We start from the raw sequence: 18,456 nt of genomic DNA on the forward strand, positions 1-18,456 counted from the left end.
TATACAAATTCAAATTGATCATTTATTGTGAATGGAAAAAGTTGATGCAGTCAACTATTATAACTACTCCCTCCGTTCGTTCTCGTATATGTCTATGTCTATGTCTACTTAAATCTCTAATTTATTGCCCTTTAAATCTCTAATTACGGCGCCTTAAATCTCTAATTTATTGTGAATGGAAAATCTTTATGCAGTCAACTATTATAACTAATCATAATGTATAGTACTGTCTCCGTTCGTTGTCATATATGTCTATGTCTACTTAAATCTCTAATTTATTGCTCCTTAAATCTCTGATTACGGCGCCTTTGATCTCTAATTAATTGTGAATGGAAAACGTTTACATAGTCGACTATTATAATATTATAATTATGGGAGTGATCAATTGTTAACTCACCATCTAGTTGCTAACTACAACTAATTTAAGAACATAGGATTTTATAAATCTAGTGGTCTAAAATTTGCCATGTGTAATTTTTATTTTTATTAATTAAATAAAAATAAATAAATAAAGCTATCAAATTAGGGTTTTGGATGAAAATGTCAATATAGTGTTTTAAAAATATCAACACAATGCTTTGAAAATGTCAACACATTGCTTTCAGATTGACATTATACATGTATTATATTGACATATTTTATATACTATGTTAGACATTTGCTGCTATACAAAAAAATTGAAATTTTTTTATTTTTTTTCAAATTTTGACATCGGAACATATGCAAGGAAGATCTCGTTAGAATTCTTATGAAATTATCTTTAATTTGATATATGTTGTGCGAAAAAATAATTTAAATCAAGAAAGTTATATGAATTTTAAAGTTATGTGATATTTTTTAAAAGTTAGTTACAACTAATTTGTTGTAAATTCACCTTAATACCCTTATTGACGTTTTTTGTTGATCGTATTGAAATTTTGGGGCTGATGATCTAGGCCCTTGATTTGAATATCTAAAGGCTATTATTTAATTGTAGTTAGCAATTCAGTATTGAGTTAGCAATATAACACTCTTCATTATAATTATTCATAATGGATATTAATGCCTCCGTCCCAAGGGTATCTCCTCTTTTCTTTTTGTCCATTTCACATAAATATGTACTCTTATTTTTAAATTTTATGAAAGTCTTTTCTTTTTATGAAAGTGTGATCCATTTTTCACTAATAATACTTCAATTACGTGTTCCTTTTAAATATTTTTATATTTTAATAATTATGCATTAAAATCCATATCCAAAATCCGTGCGACCAAAATATTTGATGCCTTTGTGGAAAATTATGATTTGCTTTTGGATAACGGAAAATATCACGTGACCAAAATATTTGATGCTTTTGTAGAAAATTATGATTTACTTTTGGATAACGGAAAATATCATGTGACCAAAATATTTGTCTATTTAACCGACATCATTTAATATATTTAATCAATAATATAATGGCCATTTTTTATAATTGCGAGATAGAACAAAATTTGACCAAACTTCATATTTTTTTTTCAATTGCCCTATTAATCATAATGTTTACAAAAGAGTACGAATACAAATTGTTTACAAAATAGTACTACTACACTATATCTATTTACAGCATCCGGTCTCTTCCATTTTCAACCTCTATAAATAGAAGAATCAATTCATCCTTTTTCATACACCACTTCAAAACATGGGGAACACAGCTGAAGAGAAGCCGCAAATCCCACTTCTCACACCTTACCAAATGGGAAATTTTCAGCTCTCTCATAGGTAATTTCAGTCATCATCTGTTTTAATTGTAATAAAAATTCTATTCCATAGATATTATACTTTCTTTTTTAATTTATTAATATTTTCTTTTTATTTTTTAAAAATTCTCTTTTATATTAATATAGATATACTATTTTCTCCCTCCACCTCACTCACAAAACAAAATTTCCTAAACTCTCGTGTCATTATTATTAGAGTGAGGGAGTACTACTACTCAGATTTATTGGAACTTTTTTACCAAGCTACTATAAATTTTGTTTGGCAGGAGGGTTTAGGATTTTATTTAATTAAAAAAGTTATCTTTTATTTTGTGAAATTTAGTTGTCTTTTTCCTTAATGTTGTGGATAATGTTTGTGTTTTCCTGCATTTTTAGCCTTTTCATGTTGAGTTTAAAGGCTTTGCAGTTGGGAATGGATCTTGGAAAAAATGTCCAAGAAATTTATGTATTGTGGAAAATTTTAGTTAAAATTGGCGCTTAAGTTGAATTAATGTGTTGAAATAAAAATGATTGAAGAAAATTGAAACTAGTGTGGTAAAAATTGTTTGGAGCTGCTAATGCGTCGGAGGAAGGGATCACCTAAAACAAAATCCTAAAACACACTCACAACAAAATAAAATAATCTTATAAACATGAATAATTTTAATAAGTGATGGTGGGGTCCATTACACATCTTTGTGAATGTGTTTTAGGATTTGTTTTATGGTTTGTTTTAGGTGGACTCAAGGCATATTTACTCACAAAATTAGTATTGAATTACTCATTTGCCACTTTGTCCTTTTTGTGTGTGGATTGTATCTTAACAAAATGTGTGTAAATTTGTAATGATATTTTTCTTGGCATAGATTACAAAGTTTGTAAATTGAGTTTTCAATCGTCAGAAACATTGGTGAAGATGAGAAGTTGGGGGCTCTCTTAAGTTCTTCATATTCATGAGATTCATGGCCTAATGTAGCTTTGAGGTGGTTGTCTAAAGCTTGTATTCGGCCTCTTTTGATTGACAAATGTGTGATTTAGTTCATTGACACAAGACGAAGACGATCTTGATCCAACAAAAAGTTGCTGTTCATCGATATGAATATGCTTTTCTCCTTGCCTAAGTCGCCTTTTGCTTGTGTTCAGAAGGAGGGCATATCTCGATATGATCAAGATCGTTGTTTTCGTCTTTCTTTTCTTCTTAACACGTCTCTCCATTTCAAAATGTCTCTACTACTCTCATGTGGATTGAGCTGGCCTTGTTGAGTTGTTAATACTCATGGTTGCTTTGGCATCGTACACTTTTTTCTGCTACATTCTGACTCTTGTCTGTAGTTAGAGGGCGCTCGTCTGAGTTGACTCTACGCACTAGTAATTTCCAAATAGCACGAAGATGATCACTGTGTTTGGATAATGTGAAATCGATCGGATGAACAAACAATAACCAAGAAGCAAGAATGTAAAAAGCACACAAGCTTATACGTGGTTCGGATGAATCCTACGTCCACGGGGAAACTCTAGCAACGATTTATTGAGTGTGGAACAATACAAGATGAAGATCTCTCTCCAGAAACACCACAATACAATCCTCAACCTAACTACTAACAAGAACTAACTGCGGCTAATTCCTTTACCAATCTCAGCTCCTGAAGCTAATCCTTAAGATCCACTCCGAGTTCTGCTTCTTCTTCTTCTTGAGAATGTCACGAAAGGGAGAGAGATTGAATGAGTATGTGTGTGTTGTAATGTTTCTCCTTCACTCACAAATCGAGCTTTATAGTGTGGGCTCAACTAATTAACTGCCCAACAACTTACTCCTTTTATGAGTCAGACAACCCAATTTGTTTCCAACGGCCCAAACCACTATTTGAATATTTGTGAATCATAAGTTCCAACAGATAAAGTAGTCATTGCTCTTGCAGAATGTGTTTTCATGAAAAGTGTATTAATTCATTCTGTTTTGGACAGAGTTGTTCTGGCGCCAATGACGAGGCAGCGGTCTTACAACAACGTGCCTCAGTCCCATGCCGTGTTGTATTACTCTCAGAGAGCAAGCAAAGGCGGTTTTATGCTGAGTGAAGCAACCGGAGTTTCTGATACTGCACAAGGGTAACTTGATGATGCTGTTGTTTCAAGCATTCTGCATCTTCTCTCGTTGTAGTTCTTTGTTGACACGAACATTTTGCTCTTGTAGATACCCTGAGACTCCGGGGATCTGGACAAAGGAGCAAGTGGAGGGGTGGAAGCCGATTGTAGACGCGGTTCATGCCAAAGGTGCAGTCTTCTTTTGCCAGATTTGGCATGTTGGCAGGGTTTCAAACACAGGTATTCCCTTCCTTGATTGTTTGCCGGAAATGACACAACGTTTACCTGGATTTGCAAATTTCGTAGTACTACTTTTAAGACGTTGCAATTACAACTTTCCATGTTTTATCATTGAGTTGTTGTTGGTCGAGTGGTGGAGAATTTCGTAGATGTTCTCGAAAACTCTTGGAAATTCGTGTAAATGTTGTGTTAGTTACATCCGACCATTAACATCTGTTTGTTTCCATCGTATGTTATTTTTGGTAATTGCAACTTTGAATTTAAAAAGTGTGAGACATTTGGCCTCAGATTAACAACTTTTCAGTTTCCGTCCTTTGTTACTGACTGCATTGCATCATACAGGGTTTCAGCCAAACGGGCAAGCTCCGATATCATCCACGGACAAAGAACTAACCATAGAAACCCAGCCTAGTGGCGATGTTATGCAATACTCACCTCCACGGCGCCTCACAACCGAAGAAATCCCACAAATTGTCAATGACTTCAGAATTGCTGCAAGGAATGCTATAGAAGCCGGTAAGCCACTCGTGATTGTGCACACAAACCTACGCTTGTTTTACGCCAATATCCTTGCCAACTCTCTCTCATCATCAGGTTTTGATGGAATCGAGGTGCACGGCGCTCACGGCTATCTCATAGACCAGTTCTTGAAAGACGGGGTGAATGACCGTACCGATCAATACGGAGGGTCTCTCGAGAACCGATGTCGTTTCGCTCATGAGATCGTCGAGGCCGTGACAGCCGAGATAGGGGCAGAGAGGGTCGGCATCCGGCTCTCGCCCTTTGCAGACTATATGGAGTCCGGGGACTCGGATCCTAACACTCTTGGCCTTCACCTGGCCGAGACGTTGAGCAGATACGGGATTCTCTACTGCCACATGGTCGAGCCGAGGATGGAAACCGCGGACGAGAAATTCGAGTGCCCGCACAGCCTTGTCCCGATGAGACGGGCATTTAAAGGAACCTTCATTGTCGCAAGTGGCTACGACAGGGAAGACGGGAACAAGGCCGTGGAGGAGGATCGCGCTGATCTCGTTGCGTTCGGACGCCTTTTCTTGGCTAATCCTGATCTGCCTAAGAGGTTTGAGTTGAATGCTCCTTTGAACAAATATGATAGGGACACTTTCTATATACCTGATCCTGTTGTAGGCTATACTGATTATCCATTTCTTGATGAAACTACTTGATTTCTGAAAGATTTGAAAGTTACATTTCTTGATCCATGGTATGATTGGAAAGATTTGGAGTAAATATGAAACTGTTGTAGCCAAATAAGGAATTACATATCTCCATGGTATCTATTTATTAAATTATCAATAAAGGGGTGTCTTTGTGTTGAGATTTTGTTGTAGGTTGAATTATCACCTATCTTGTATGCTTTATAGTAAAGAAATATTTGTGTGCCTTCATATCCAAAGCGACTCCACATATTGCTCGATGTAGATCATATTAATGTGGAAATATGAGGATTTCTTTCACCGTAACAAATTTTACATGAATAGGTAGAGAAGATTTTTATACAAACATTAATTACTGATCAGTGTATTAGGTAAATAAGATATATACAGGCACAAACTTTACCATATTCCGAGTTCAATGGTTTCAATAAACTCACCGGCCGCCGCATCCACTAATTCAGAACTTAGTCTGATGGCGACGGGTAGCTTTCCATTTCATCACGTGGTTACCTACGTGTTGCTCGTTACATGTACTCCCTTCGACCCTCTTCAACTTTGTTAGGAACTAAAACGTCAAAGTCGCTTACTGTCCATTCCGAAGTAACCCCAGCTGGGCTAACATATATTTCTGTACCAACATTGATTGAAATCCACACTCGTTTTGCTGGTTTTGTTCCTGGATCCTGCACAAGATTTCAGAGAAGAATTAAACGAAGGCGCTTTGCTAGACCGATCACCTCAAACCACGGAAATATGCATCCATATTCTCAATCATGGAACTCAGGCTGGGTAGCAGATTAGAACAGGGGCAGACGCAGAAAAAACATCAGTTTAAGGCGATTTGGTTCATTGATCGCACCTGATAGAAATATAGACGGCTAGAGAGGGCTCCAGTGTCGAGCTCCCAAGTTCTCTGGTCTCCAATCCACCCGTCTCCTTTCCTTTCAGGGTAGCCGTGGACGGCCCACTCGGGGTGAGGGAGGATCTGCACGAGCTCCTGCGCCTGTGGGTTGCTATACGGGTCACAAATGTCGTAAGGCTTCTCAAGATACCGAGCATTTCCAGGAGCACAATAGAGATGATATGCGGAATAAGGGAACAGTGACGTGTCATTTCTGTGTATCATCTCTCCAGTAGAACTCGTGTGGTACGGCGGGCACGAGACCAGATTGTCGGGACGACACAAGCTTGTCGTTGCCGGGTTGATGATCATCTCACTATATCGCGTCACATCCGTGAGGACATCCCCATCGCACGGATCTCCGTTGTTCTTCCAACAGCTTCCGATATCGAGCAGATAGAATTGGCTGTTCGGACCTCCGCCTTTCTTGACATCGAGTGTTACTCTCACCTTAAAATTGGGAGACTCCGGCACCTGTAAAATGCAGAAAAAAACATTTAAGCAAAAACATTTAAACTTGAATATCACTTTAAAGTCCAGATTATGCCCTGTGTTTCCAAAATGTCCAAAATTTTCCAAAATGATACATTAGTACTTAGGAATTCGACCCTTATCTAAATACAGGACGACCAAAGTTTTTTCCAGTACCAAAAGGTCGTGCTGGCAGAAAATAAATTGCAAAAGGACAACTTTTTGCAGATATTTAGTTGCCAGTACGACTTTTTAGTACTAAAAAAGCAGGTGTGCCCTTGATTTTGTTACAAAATCAATTCATCGGATACTATAAATCATTTCATTGTCGAAAATACGAGACATTTACGAAGAAATGTGCATACTTTGCACCAGAAAGTGATATTCATCCGAGCAAGAAGCAATAAACTACTAAAACGGACCGTTTTCATGATGCCACGCCCGTCATAGTGATATCCTCCGTTGAACCCTTTTGCAGCATCCGCCCTCAGATACAACATAAGCCAAGGATACTTAGACGACGCTGTCAGCTTGTGCGACACAATCCAGCTCCCCGTGCTCAGATTCTTCTGCCATGAAGCCGAGAAGAAAGAATTGGATCCTGCCCCCCCACTCAGATCAGCATCAAGATCATACGTCCCGTAATACCCTCCAACCACAGAGACATTTCCATCTTGAAGCAAAACCAGTCGGGACTTGTTATGGAACATAAGGGGTTGGTTCATACACCCTTCACCGAAGCAAGGGAAGCTCCGGTCTGTGACTATTTTTGCGACCTTCTTCCCATTCTCGGGGCAGAGTGTCGTGTTCTTGTCAAAATTGCCGTTTTTCAGCATGATCATCCAGAAATACCAAGGATCGGGAGAGCCACATAGCGATCCGAGGTAAAGCTCCTTCTCGACTGCATAAGCATCAGGATCTGAGGTTGACTTGAAGTCTCTGATAGGGAATCTGTCACCAGCTTTCAGTTTGTTGTCTGAATCCTTCACTTTATGGTGTAATTCACACTTGCTTTCCTCATCAACGAACGAGCTGCTCGAAAAATCTGTTTACAACACGTTTATTCAACTTCGTATAGACAGAGGCGGAGGCAGCTTGGTACTCCCTTTGTCCCACAATAATATGCACTCTTTCATTTTTAGTCTGTCCCACAAGATTATATGCCCTTTCCAATTTTGAAAACTTTTTTCTCTCATACTCCACTAATAATACTTTAATTAATTTTTATCTCTATCTCTCTCACTTTGCCAATTTTATATTAAAATCCGTGCCGAACTCAAAGTGCATATTCTTTGGGACAGAGGGAGTAGTAAATTGTGGGAGTCAACAATCTTCAAAACTAACATAATCAACAAGCCAAAGTGACAAAATAGCATCAGCAACCAAAATGATTATGAATTCAGCTAATAATCTCATCTCAGTAAAAATAACATCAACAAACTTGTTTTGTTAACAAAGCTATCTCGTAGTATTTCATTTCAAACAATATATTTTTATTAAAACATTAAAAATGTAAAAAAACCTGCAATTTTAGGGCATTGAAGATCAGCACAATCAGCCATTCTTGGGCTGCCCATTTTTGGGGCCTCAAATCCAACTTCATTGCAGAAATTCCAAGCTTCAAATGCAAATCTTGAATTAGGGCTCTTCATCCCAGGATCTCCCAATGCTGATACATAAGAATTTGAATATCCTTCTGATGACTGGGTTATGGAACCCAAATGGCTCTGCCCAAATTCAAGAACAACAATCAGCAGAGGTAAGAAGAGACGAAGATGAAAAAAACCCATCTTTTTTTTTGGCTTGTTGAATTCAGAAATGCGAAATGATTCTTGTTTGTTTCTTAGTAATAATTTGAACTGGAATTTGTGGAGCTTTGAGGTGCAGTTTGAGGCCAAGTGGAGGACTGGTGAGGTAAACAAGGTGTGTAACTAACAATAATTCATATATACTTGTCTTCAAAGCAAGGCCAAGTCAATTGTATAATCTTTGATGATGAATATAGTGCGTAGTGATAATCATCACCTACGTGGAAATAGATTTTAAAATTTAGGATAATCAATTAATTTACTCAATTTTCAAATATTATTTGCTTGGAATTTTTCATATTTTAAAAAATGTTGGATTATCTTTATTATACTCCACTTTTTACTTTTCCGTCTTTTAAAATTGGAAACTTTTGAAAAGTTGCGAGTTTTAATTCACAATAAGTAGACAGGAGAGATAAAAACACAAATTGATTGAATTATTATTAATGGAGTATATCCTAAAATACAAAGTTTTTGTTTTATGAGACATACCAATATAATCATAAATTCAACTACTTCCGTCTCCGTCCATAAGAAGCAGATAAAATTGTGAATGACACGAGTTTTAAAAGGCAATTGGTAAAGTAAGAGAGTGAGAGGGAAAATGTGCGATTCATATTTAGAATGACGTGTAGGGTTAATATTTATTTAAAACTTTTCATAGCATTTTCTAGATAACCCAAAATGATAAAATATTAGTTTTTTTTTTATGGATGTATTATATTTTTAAATGAAGGAGGAGTAATATTTTGCAAATTTACATCTTTAGAAAAATTGAGTCTCGGAGATTAGATGAATTGGAATGTATTTTGCAATAAATTGAAAAATAATAAACTGTACTTTAATGATGTTTGTGGCAGTTCTTAAAATAATTGAGACTTTAGGTGTTGCAGAATAAACCTATCCTATCAAAGACTAAGAATCCCATTTTAAGATATTAGTATAATTACTTTTATGGCAGCATGATATTCACAAGCAAAGAAGAAAATGTATAAATATTTAATAAAAAGATTCTAAAAATATAGACATCGAATTGATTAGTTAATTATATTATATCATTTCTTGTAACCTAAATGTTCGTGTCATTAAAAATGTAACGAGTTGAAATTATACTGATATTTGTAAAATCATCTTAATGACTAAAGTCAAATAGAATTCCCCTAACTAATTGATATAAACAGAAATGGATTTATCATACAAATTTTAAAGTGTTAGTGGTACTATATCAAAATCTTAGAACGACTACTTTTTTGTTTAAGTATTGTTGGATATTAAAGATAATTTACTTTAATTAAACCACTCCACTGCAATATTGATTTGTCTTATGAATCTTACTAAAGGTATTGGTACCTCTGTCACGACCACATCTCCCTATTGTTAGTGAGCATGGCTATAACGTGACTAAATAGTCTTAAAATAAAGGGGTAAACATAAAGAATAAGTCAAACTCAAAACATTAATTCCGAAGGCGAAGGTGGTACACGGTCAAAATAAAATCAGAGTATAATAACCAGGTTCATAACTCCTTGTACATAATCCTATTGCAGCGGAAGAGTCCAAGACAAAGTAGCATGCGTGAAGACACACTACTTTGGGCTACCTATTGCTACTTATTAAAAAAAATTACCCAACACTTTCGCCTCCTCGTACACGCTCAACCTGCACGTTAGAAAAGAAACATGCAGGGCTGAGTACTTAATATACTTAGTGGACATGGTGCCAAAATATAAGTTGCATTTAAATTTGTCAGCCACAGTTGAGTGAACACGAGGTTTTTATTTAAAAGGCTCGAGTCACTAAATTTCCTTTAATTTCATAAAATTGATTGCACAATCACATAAAGATAAATACCATATCTGAAACGTATGTGAACCGGGAATGTGACCACATTCCACGACGGTCACTGGACCTGCCAACTTGAAAGTTAGCTCACGATCCCCATATGTGTACACTAGTCCGAATAGGGTTTGCGGCTCTACTAGGACCCGAATTCGATTTAACATGATTGACATAGCCAAGCAGATAGGTAATCGTAAAAGCAAAACATGGCATGACAAACATGTTTAGGAAAAGATTCACATATTCGTACTAAAATTACGTTTTGAAAAGAATGCCCACCTCAAAAGTTATTTCCTTAGCCGAAAAGTTCTTGATTTGGTCTTAAACAACGCGCGAAGACGCCCCTTTAGGAGCATAAAAATAATACTTAATTAGGCTTAAGAAGCCAAATAACTTAACGTGAATGCATGTTAAATGCATGATCATTTTATTCCTTTTACCTTATTTCATAGGAAGTCCTTGAGCATTAATTAAATCGAGAGATTTAATTTATTTGGAGGTTTACAAAATTATTTGTTTACCAAAGAGAGCGTTACCTCCTATGCAAATTATTCGAGCATTAAAATAATCAGAGGTCCATTCATCACTTTGGAAATAATTAGCGTGCCATTTCTTAAAATTAATTATTCGAGCACTAAACCTTAGTCCGGGGAATAAATTTATTGTCGCGGGATTAGATAGCGGACCATCCTTTATTTGATCGGTCAAAACGTTAGGAGGGCTCGTAAAAATAATTTAGATTCTTAGCCCCTACTTTTATTTTAATTGGTGGCCCAACTCCATGATTAATTCCTATGAAGACAGCCCATTCTTCAATTAATTTCCTAGCCCATAGTTAAATTAAGAGGCCCAGATTTAAATTGGCACAGCATGCCCAACAATGATTTTGTCCATTTCTTTCTTTAATGATCCTAGGCCCAAGTTAAAAATTAATTCAGTGACCCATAAGGAAAAGCCCAACCTTGTACTCTCATCTCCATCGTCTCCTCTCTCATTTCCAAACCACAAAATCCCCAAATTGAAAAGGAAGAAAACCCTAGACACTGGCGGAGACAGCAGCGTCCCTGCCCTCTCACCGGCGCTCTGTCGCCGGTGTCGCAGTGCATCTCCTCGCCGTCTTTTTCCCTCTCTGTCCTTCTCAATCGACCAAGATTCGGTCGACTCAGGCGGGGGTCGCTCCGATGGTTCCTACCGCCGTCGTGGAGTCTTCGGCCTCCGTCTCACACAGACAGCCACCCCGCGCAGCTCGTCGGAACAGAGGAGGAGGCGTCGCCTCCGTGACTCTTCCCTCCCGGCTGTTACACGGCAGTGCAGCACCTCCAGCCAGCCGCCAGCTCTAGAACGACGACGAGCTGGTGCCGTCGTTGCCACGCGGCTGAGGCCTCGCCGCTTCCCGACGCGGTGGAACAACCGCTGCTGTCCCGTGACCTACAGCGACTTCCGGGCTCCGTTGGTGCTCGTTCGTCGCCGGCAACCCTTCGGTTGTCGGCCTAGAGCTAAGTCTTCTGTCTTAGCCTATTTCCCTTTTATTTACTTTGATTCTTAATATGTGTGTCAGTTTCTACTCTTAAACATGAGTTTCATAGCTGAGGTAAATTGTGAAAATCTGTTGGGCGAGAGAAGGCCTAAGCTTGTTGTTCTTGTGCTTACTGTGGTATGCATTAGAAGTGGAATAAAGCTTTAGATTTTCTTATCCTAAGCATGACGTTTCAAACGAGGCAGAGAGTGTGCAAGTTTTACTGTTTCTTCCATATATTTCAGCATGCTATTTGAGGTTTCTAAGTTGTGGTGCTTCTATATGATGCTAAGTTGTAGTGTGTTTTACCTGTTGAAAGCTGCGGCTGCTTTGAAATTTAGCTCCTAAAACCTCAGCTCTCTTACTCTCAAACTTGTTGTGTTACTGGTTTTTTTTATAGGCAGAGTGTGTACTCGTGAGCCTTAATTGGAGCTGCTGTATTTCTTTGTTCTTTTTCTGCAGCAAATACTCCCTTTTTATGATTCTGCAGCAACTTTAACTGAAATTTTTGGTGGTGGTTTTGCATGTGTACAAGGAAGGATCCAGGGGTTTGTTGGGAGTCGGATATGGCTACTCTAATTTGGGTAAGTCCTGGTTCTATTTTTGAAAAGCAACTGCTCTCGTCTCTAATACTCCCTCCGTACCCTAATAGGAGTCGCTCTTTGACCGGGTACGAGTTTTAAAAAATGTAGAGAAAAGTTGGTTGAAAAAGTTAGTGAAATGTGGAACCCACATTTTTATACTGGTTTTATAATAAAATGTGAGTGGAGTGAGTTAGTGGAATGTGGAGCCTACTACCATTTATGGTAAAAATGAAGAGTGACTCTTAATGGGGGACGACCCAAAATGGAAATTAGCGACTCTTATTCGGGGACAGAGGGAGTATGTAAGAGCATCTCCAATAGAGATAGGTCAGCCATAGCCTAAAAACTCCTCCTGCCACATCATCAGCACTAAAAACTCCTCCTGCCACATCATCAGTACAAGCAACTGGACAAGCAATAGGCCAGCCATAGCCTAGCCACAATAAACAAAATTATAAAAAATAAATAATTAACAATCACACAAAATACGGAATTAAATTTACGACACAGTTACGGGAAAATTCAAGAATAGTATTAAAAAGTACATTAATTAAAAAAAGTACATTAATTTAAAAAAACTACTTCTCCACACACGAGCCCCCCGCCTCTGCCTCACTCCTCGCCGTCGTCGCCGCCGCTGCCGTTGTCGCCACTATTCGGGGCCCCCAAATCTGCGGCATCTGAGCCCGCGTATGTGCCGTGGCGGCATTCAAATTGGCTCGCATACTCACGAGCAGTGAGTGAAGAAAACTCTTCTCCTTGGGGTCAGTTGCCGCCTTCCAGTCAGCTAAGATCTTGTACATCTGAGCCCGCATTTGTTGACGCGCGAAGAAAGCGAGCTCGGCTGTCGACCTGCCAACAGAAGGGGATGGCGATTGGACCTCCTGGACCCCTGGCGAGCCCGTTGCGCCCGACTTTGACCAACCGGGCAAGTGCGGCGAGTAAACGCGGGAGGGGACGAGAACTCCTGAACATCCTCGGGGAGGTCGTGGGAATCGCCGCTGTAATCACCGATATAGTTCAGTCGCTGCTTCTTCGGCCAGCCAGCATTGACACCTGCCCGAAACTTCTCGGAGTCCATCAGCACCTCATAGCAGTTCCAGTAGGTGAACTCCTTATAAAGCCCGGGCACGGGGAAAGCTTTCTGCGCTATCCTCCTGCAGTCCTCGTCAGTTTGGCCACTGGTCTGCATGCGGAGGGCGTTGGTGTATAAGCCCGAAAATCGGGAGACCACAACCCTGATTTGGTCCCACCCCTTCCGGCACTCCTCCCTGCTGCGTGGCTTCCCCTCCGGGCAAAATGCCTTGTAGGCTGCTGCTATTTTAGCCCACAAGTTGACGATCCTCTGATTGTTCAAGGCGAGGGGATCATCGCAAACACTCACCCACGCTTTGGACAGCGTGACGTTCTCCGCATTCGTCCACTTCCTCCGTGCCGGGCTCTCGTCATCAGCCGGCTGCGACGACTCGCCGACCACCCTCTTGCCCTTGCCCTTCTTCTTCTTTGGATCGCCCCGACCCCGCCCTACTCCCCGTTTGAACGGGAGTGTCCGCATCCCCGAGATCTATCTCCAACTCCTCTAAGGAAAAAGTATCACACCCAGTGAACTGCATCTCCGATGGGGTCGATGTGTGCGAAGAAGCAGTCAAAAAATCAAAACTGGGGCGATAGACGTTGTCCACACCGACGTCCCCTGCATCCCCGGGTGCCACCCCGGCATCATCTGCATCCCAGGTGCCCACCCCGGCATCATCTGTATCCCGGGTTGCATCTCGGGTACCCCCTGCCCGCCCGGCATCGCCGGTCCGCCCTGCCATCCCCTGCCATCTCGGCATACTACCCCCGGATGCCATCTCGGGCATCATCTGCTGCCAAGGGTACATGTTGTAGTACCCGGCCATCGGACCCCATCCACTTCCCACGGGTACCGTGGGAGTTTGAGACCCGCTCGTCACTGGAGTAGACTCGTTGTTGTTCTCCATTTCGCGTTGTTGCTCTTGTACAGAAATTAAGATAGAGAGAAAACTCATTAAAACAAGTGGTGCGAATGAAAATGACGTGCAAATCGCGTATATATAGTGTTTTGAAAATTAAATAAAATAAAAATAAAAAATCGGCTCGCCGATCGGGAGCCTGCAATGGCGGCCAACCGATCGGCGAGCGCCCGGGAATCGGTGTGCGCTCGCCGTTTTTCTCGCCGATTTGGAGCTCGCCGCCATTGTGGATACTCTAAGCTGCCATTTGGCTTGTTTCATGGAGTAATTAAGGGCTTTGTTTTTTTCCCATGCAGCTCTCAGTTGACACGAGTGAAGGTGCAGGAGCATACCTGTCATCTTTGGGCAAGTCTCCTTTAAAAGTATAGTTGTCCTTTACTCTTACTTAACTTATTTGCTAGCTTTGGTACCTCAATTAATTTAATTAGCTTTGTTTGTATTTTGTAGATGGGAAGGGAACCTTGGGCTGCCATGTTGCTGTCCGAGACACGGGCTCGCTGCCCTCAGCCCGACATGGCCATGGAGGGTGTACTTGTGGCATGGGAAGAAGAGGCCCAAGTGTATATCTTGTATTCTTAAATTCCTTTGTACAAAAACTTTATAATACTTAATTCATATACATCCACTTATGCATTTAGCATTAAGCTTTGGGATTTGTATTCGTTTTAAACCAGGGTGTCGACTTTGTATCCATTATGAACTTGTCTTTTGCTTTAACGAACAAAAAAACACGCATACACGATCTTGGTTCGTTCGTCTCTTTTTATTCAAGAGTATTTATATATCAATGATTTCTTAGTCAAGCCAACACAAAAGCAAAATAAGAAAATCCTTTATCAAACATAACTAGGAGGTGACATGTGTTCTAAAAATCCAAAGAAAGCTTAGGGCTAAGATAATTAGAAGAGCGTATATTACAACCTCTCTCTTACTAATAGCTCAATTATTTAATTCGTTGTAGTAATATTCTACTATTAATGTTCTTGGTTTAGGATTATTATTTAATTCGTTGTCTTAATTTATACTCCCTCCGTCCCGTGCTACTCGCACGTTTGCTTTTCGGCTCGTCAGAAAGTCCTTACACTATTTATAATTTAAGTTAGAATTAATGCATTTAATTAATATGTTAGTTTAAGTTAAGAGCTCTTTTATTAAGTGATGTCTCATTACACCTAAAATTCTTTTTTAATTACACAAAAAAATCAATCCCAAATTTACGGCCTAAAATGAAAAGTGCGAGTAGCATGGGACAGAGGGAGTAATATTAATGTTCTTGGGTTAGGATTAGACTACATTGAATCGAATTCCAATATTCTCATTGTCATGGTATTCTACAAAGATATTTGGAAATTAATTTAATACTTATAATTGGTTGGTTTGGACCACTTCGACATTCCTATGTAACACCCTTGCTTATTAAGTGTTTTTTATAAAATGACGGGCTCGAATCAAAAGAACGGCTAGACAAAATCCGTGATACAAAGCAAAATAAAAACACTAAAATATCTAAAACAATATTGGAACAAATGCTTAAAGAGGTGGCAAAAATAGCATTTTATCAATTGAGTTGGGCCAACACTCATACGCAACACTCTTGTTTTCCTTCAGTTTTTTTGTAGTAAAATGAAAGACTTGAGCCAAAAGAATGACGAGAGAGAGTTCATGATACAAAGCACAAGTTTAGAGAACAAATTATTTTAGGGATCTATTTTAAATATGTCTATTTCTAATACAATTGTTGGCACCCATTAAAATGAGTATATTGAGTAATATACTACAGTTTACTAGCTAGATGTTTTTCTTTTATAACCAAATATTGACAAAATGCAAGGGCAATACAACTCACAATTACAAGAATATTCCCCTTATTTTTTTTTCCATATACAAACTTTAAAAAAATAAATTTACATAATATTTAATGGAAATGGGATTCAAATTATTCAATCCGCCCACACGCACAAACAAATAAGAAATTAAACGGAATAATCTTTTTTGGATACAAAAGTATTTTTCTTTTTAATTTCTTCTCTTTCGCATACCTATATAGAATATTTTGACACCAATAAATATTTTTCTTGGCCTAAAAATAAAATAGTTGCAACTTGATTTCTCCTTCGTGCGTTGTGATAGGGAAAGAAGCACCTTTTTCTTTAAAAAATTGCAATCAAAAGAGCTTTTTGCTTTTGGTATTTGGGATTATTTTATTCACAAGAGTGATGCCTTTTGTTTTGGCTAAGGATGAGTGTTACACGATGTCACGATCATAACTGAAGGATTGAAATTTGAATAGTCTAAATACTGTTAAATTCAATAAGCATGTAAACTTAATACAGTATCAATTTGTAAGATTGTAGGCGGTTAATTTTTTTAGTCGTCAGATAATCTGATACAAATTTTTGTATATAATATTGATTTAAACAGAGAGATATAACACTATAAAAAACTTATTTTTAAGGATATAAAAATTGAAGCATAATTACCCATGTTGAAATTTTTTAAGAAATAATAACAATTTACGAAGCAAAAGAAAGCATTAATAAATGAATAACAAATTAACTTAACTTTTTTTTAGGATTGCGTCCTCTAATTTAGTTGTGACGCCAATAATAAAGACATTTTTTGAAGGTTGGTGTTATATTTAAATTCATAAATTAATGTTATTAATTGCAATAAAAGATATTCTTAACGTTTGTTTGTTTTGTTTGTTTTGTTTTTTTTTTGTATCGTAGTAAAGTAAGTTGGAATTTGACCCGTCTGGAGAGTCAAGATTCTACTAATCAAAATACTAGTAAAAATTAATAATATTAATAATATATCAAAAAATAAATTTGAATCTAAATCAATACATGAAGTTGAATATACTACCGATCCATACTCATGTTGACACGTGGTGAGGAAATCAACGTGCGAAACCAAAGCCATGCAACCAATGATCAAGTTGTGAAAGAGAAAGGGAAATGCAATTAAATTAAGATATTATTAGTTCTTTTATAATTTAAACCTAGTGAACTTGAATTTTGATTAGACAAGATTCTTAGCTTCAAAGTTATAATATGATTGGATTATTAGAGGGGGCTGAGCTGGACATTCTCAATTGATTTAATTAATAAAAGTTGAGAAAGCTAAAATTAATTTAAGTATCATGATAGGACCTCTATAGAGATTGAAATAGTTTAGATATGCTTGAGAAGGATTATATACAAGTATATATATACTAAACAAAACTATTGGATCGGTCACAAAATTGCAATCGTAACTATCGGAAAAACAATGTTAGATGTGTATGAATATGATATATATCGGAAAAATGTAATTGTAACTATTGGAAAAAACAAGATATCAGTTAAGGGACTTATATAGAGAAGGGAAGGGAGTAGTATATATCTTGAAACTAGTAGTTTTCCCTATTTGTCCTCCAAGAGCTAATTAGTAGTACTTCATTTTCTCTCATGAAGGCACAAAAACATGAAAGTAAATTTTATTTTATTTTTTTTATAAAAAGAAAAAAGAGAGAGAAATCATAACAATAAATATGATTGTTCCGTAGGGGATGATTAAATGAGTACACATATGCATCGATGATCGATATGAGACTAAAGATGTGAATAAATTATTAGCATGTATGTTTCTTGCTATCGCTACAATAATACAGTATGATTTTAGTTAGTGTGCATCAATTATATGGAATATGGATTCTCCTAAACTATTCTTTTATCACTAAGATCTATGAGTGGGGTGCAAAAAGCTGATAGTTCAACACCTCTCCTTATTGTGGATGGCCACTTGTTACTACTCCACTATAATCTAATTTTAAGAATCTTGTTTCAAATATATTACTAATAATAAAAAGGAAAAAAGAGGATCAGCTCCATGAGAGCATACGCCACGTCAGGCCAATCGGTGAAGGACACAAAGGCACGCACAGGGGCTTAATTCTTCGTCTTTCCACCTCACCAAAAGATGTTTAGGTAGCACAATATATTATCAAAAGAAACAAGTGTCGAATGATGGTTAATCAAGGTGTTAATCTAATTAAGCCTAAAAAGGTCGTGTGTAGTTTAATAAAAGTGGCCTCCTCCAACCATGAAAATGCATGATAGAGTTAATTTATACTATTTGTTTATTGG

At 38.0% G+C, this 18,456-nt stretch overlaps 2 protein-coding genes and 1 long non-coding RNA gene across 3 annotated transcripts; 2 read left to right on the forward strand and 1 right to left on the reverse strand.

The window, feature by feature from the left end:
• The first annotated feature begins 1,607 nt into the window (after window positions 1-1,607).
• Window positions 1,608-5,377, forward strand: LOC121782593 (putative 12-oxophytodienoate reductase 11). The gene is made up of 5 exons (XM_042180496.1): window positions 1,608-1,738; window positions 3,682-3,822; window positions 3,908-4,038; window positions 4,381-4,554; window positions 4,633-5,377. The coding sequence occupies exons 1-5, from the start codon at window positions 1,659-1,661 to the stop codon at window positions 5,223-5,225; spliced, it is 1,119 nt and encodes a 372-aa protein (XP_042036430.1). The 5' UTR covers window positions 1,608-1,658; the 3' UTR covers window positions 5,226-5,377.
• A 110-nt stretch (window positions 5,378-5,487) lies between these two features.
• Window positions 5,488-8,519, reverse strand: LOC121782592. Its single transcript, XM_042180495.1, has 4 exons — window positions 8,111-8,519; window positions 7,011-7,633; window positions 6,076-6,591; window positions 5,488-5,899 (listed from the first exon to the last, which is right to left on the reverse strand). Exons 1-4 carry the CDS (start codon window positions 8,376-8,378, stop codon window positions 5,741-5,743), a joined length of 1,566 nt encoding a protein of 521 aa, XP_042036429.1. The 5' UTR covers window positions 8,379-8,519; the 3' UTR covers window positions 5,488-5,740.
• Window positions 8,520-11,204: 2,685 nt separating this feature from the next.
• On the forward strand, window positions 11,205-14,999 carry LOC121782452. The gene is made up of 3 exons (XR_006046411.1): window positions 11,205-12,335; window positions 14,626-14,691; window positions 14,777-14,999. It is a non-coding gene; the product is annotated as an uncharacterized LOC121782452 (long non-coding RNA).
• The last annotated feature ends 3,457 nt before the right edge of the window (window positions 15,000-18,456 follow it).

Source organism: Salvia splendens, chromosome 20 (assembly GCF_004379255.2).
Source record: "Salvia splendens isolate huo1 chromosome 20, SspV2, whole genome shotgun sequence".
NCBI lineage: Eukaryota > Viridiplantae > Streptophyta > Magnoliopsida > Lamiales > Lamiaceae > Salvia > Salvia splendens.

Coding starts and splice junctions, on each gene's coding strand:
- LOC121782593 (XM_042180496.1), top strand. CDS start 1,659: ATGGGGAACACAGCTGAAGAGAAGCCGCAAATCCCACTTCTCACACCT. Junction 3,823..3,907: donor GTTTCTGATACTGCACAAGG/GTAACTTGATGA, acceptor TTGCTCTTGTAG/ATACCCTGAGACTCCGGGGA. Junction 4,039..4,380: donor TGGCAGGGTTTCAAACACAG/GTATTCCCTTCC, acceptor TGCATCATACAG/GGTTTCAGCCAAACGGGCAA.
- LOC121782592 (XM_042180495.1), bottom strand. CDS start 8,378: ATGGGTTTTTTTCATCTTCGTCTCTTCTTACCTCTGCTGATTGTTGTT. Junction 6,592..7,010: donor GGCGTGGCATCATGAAAACG/GTCCGTTTTAGT, acceptor TGCATTTTACAG/GTGCCGGAGTCTCCCAATTT. Junction 5,900..6,075: donor GCCGTCTATATTTCTATCAG/GTGCGATCAATG, acceptor AATCTTGTGCAG/GATCCAGGAACAAAACCAGC.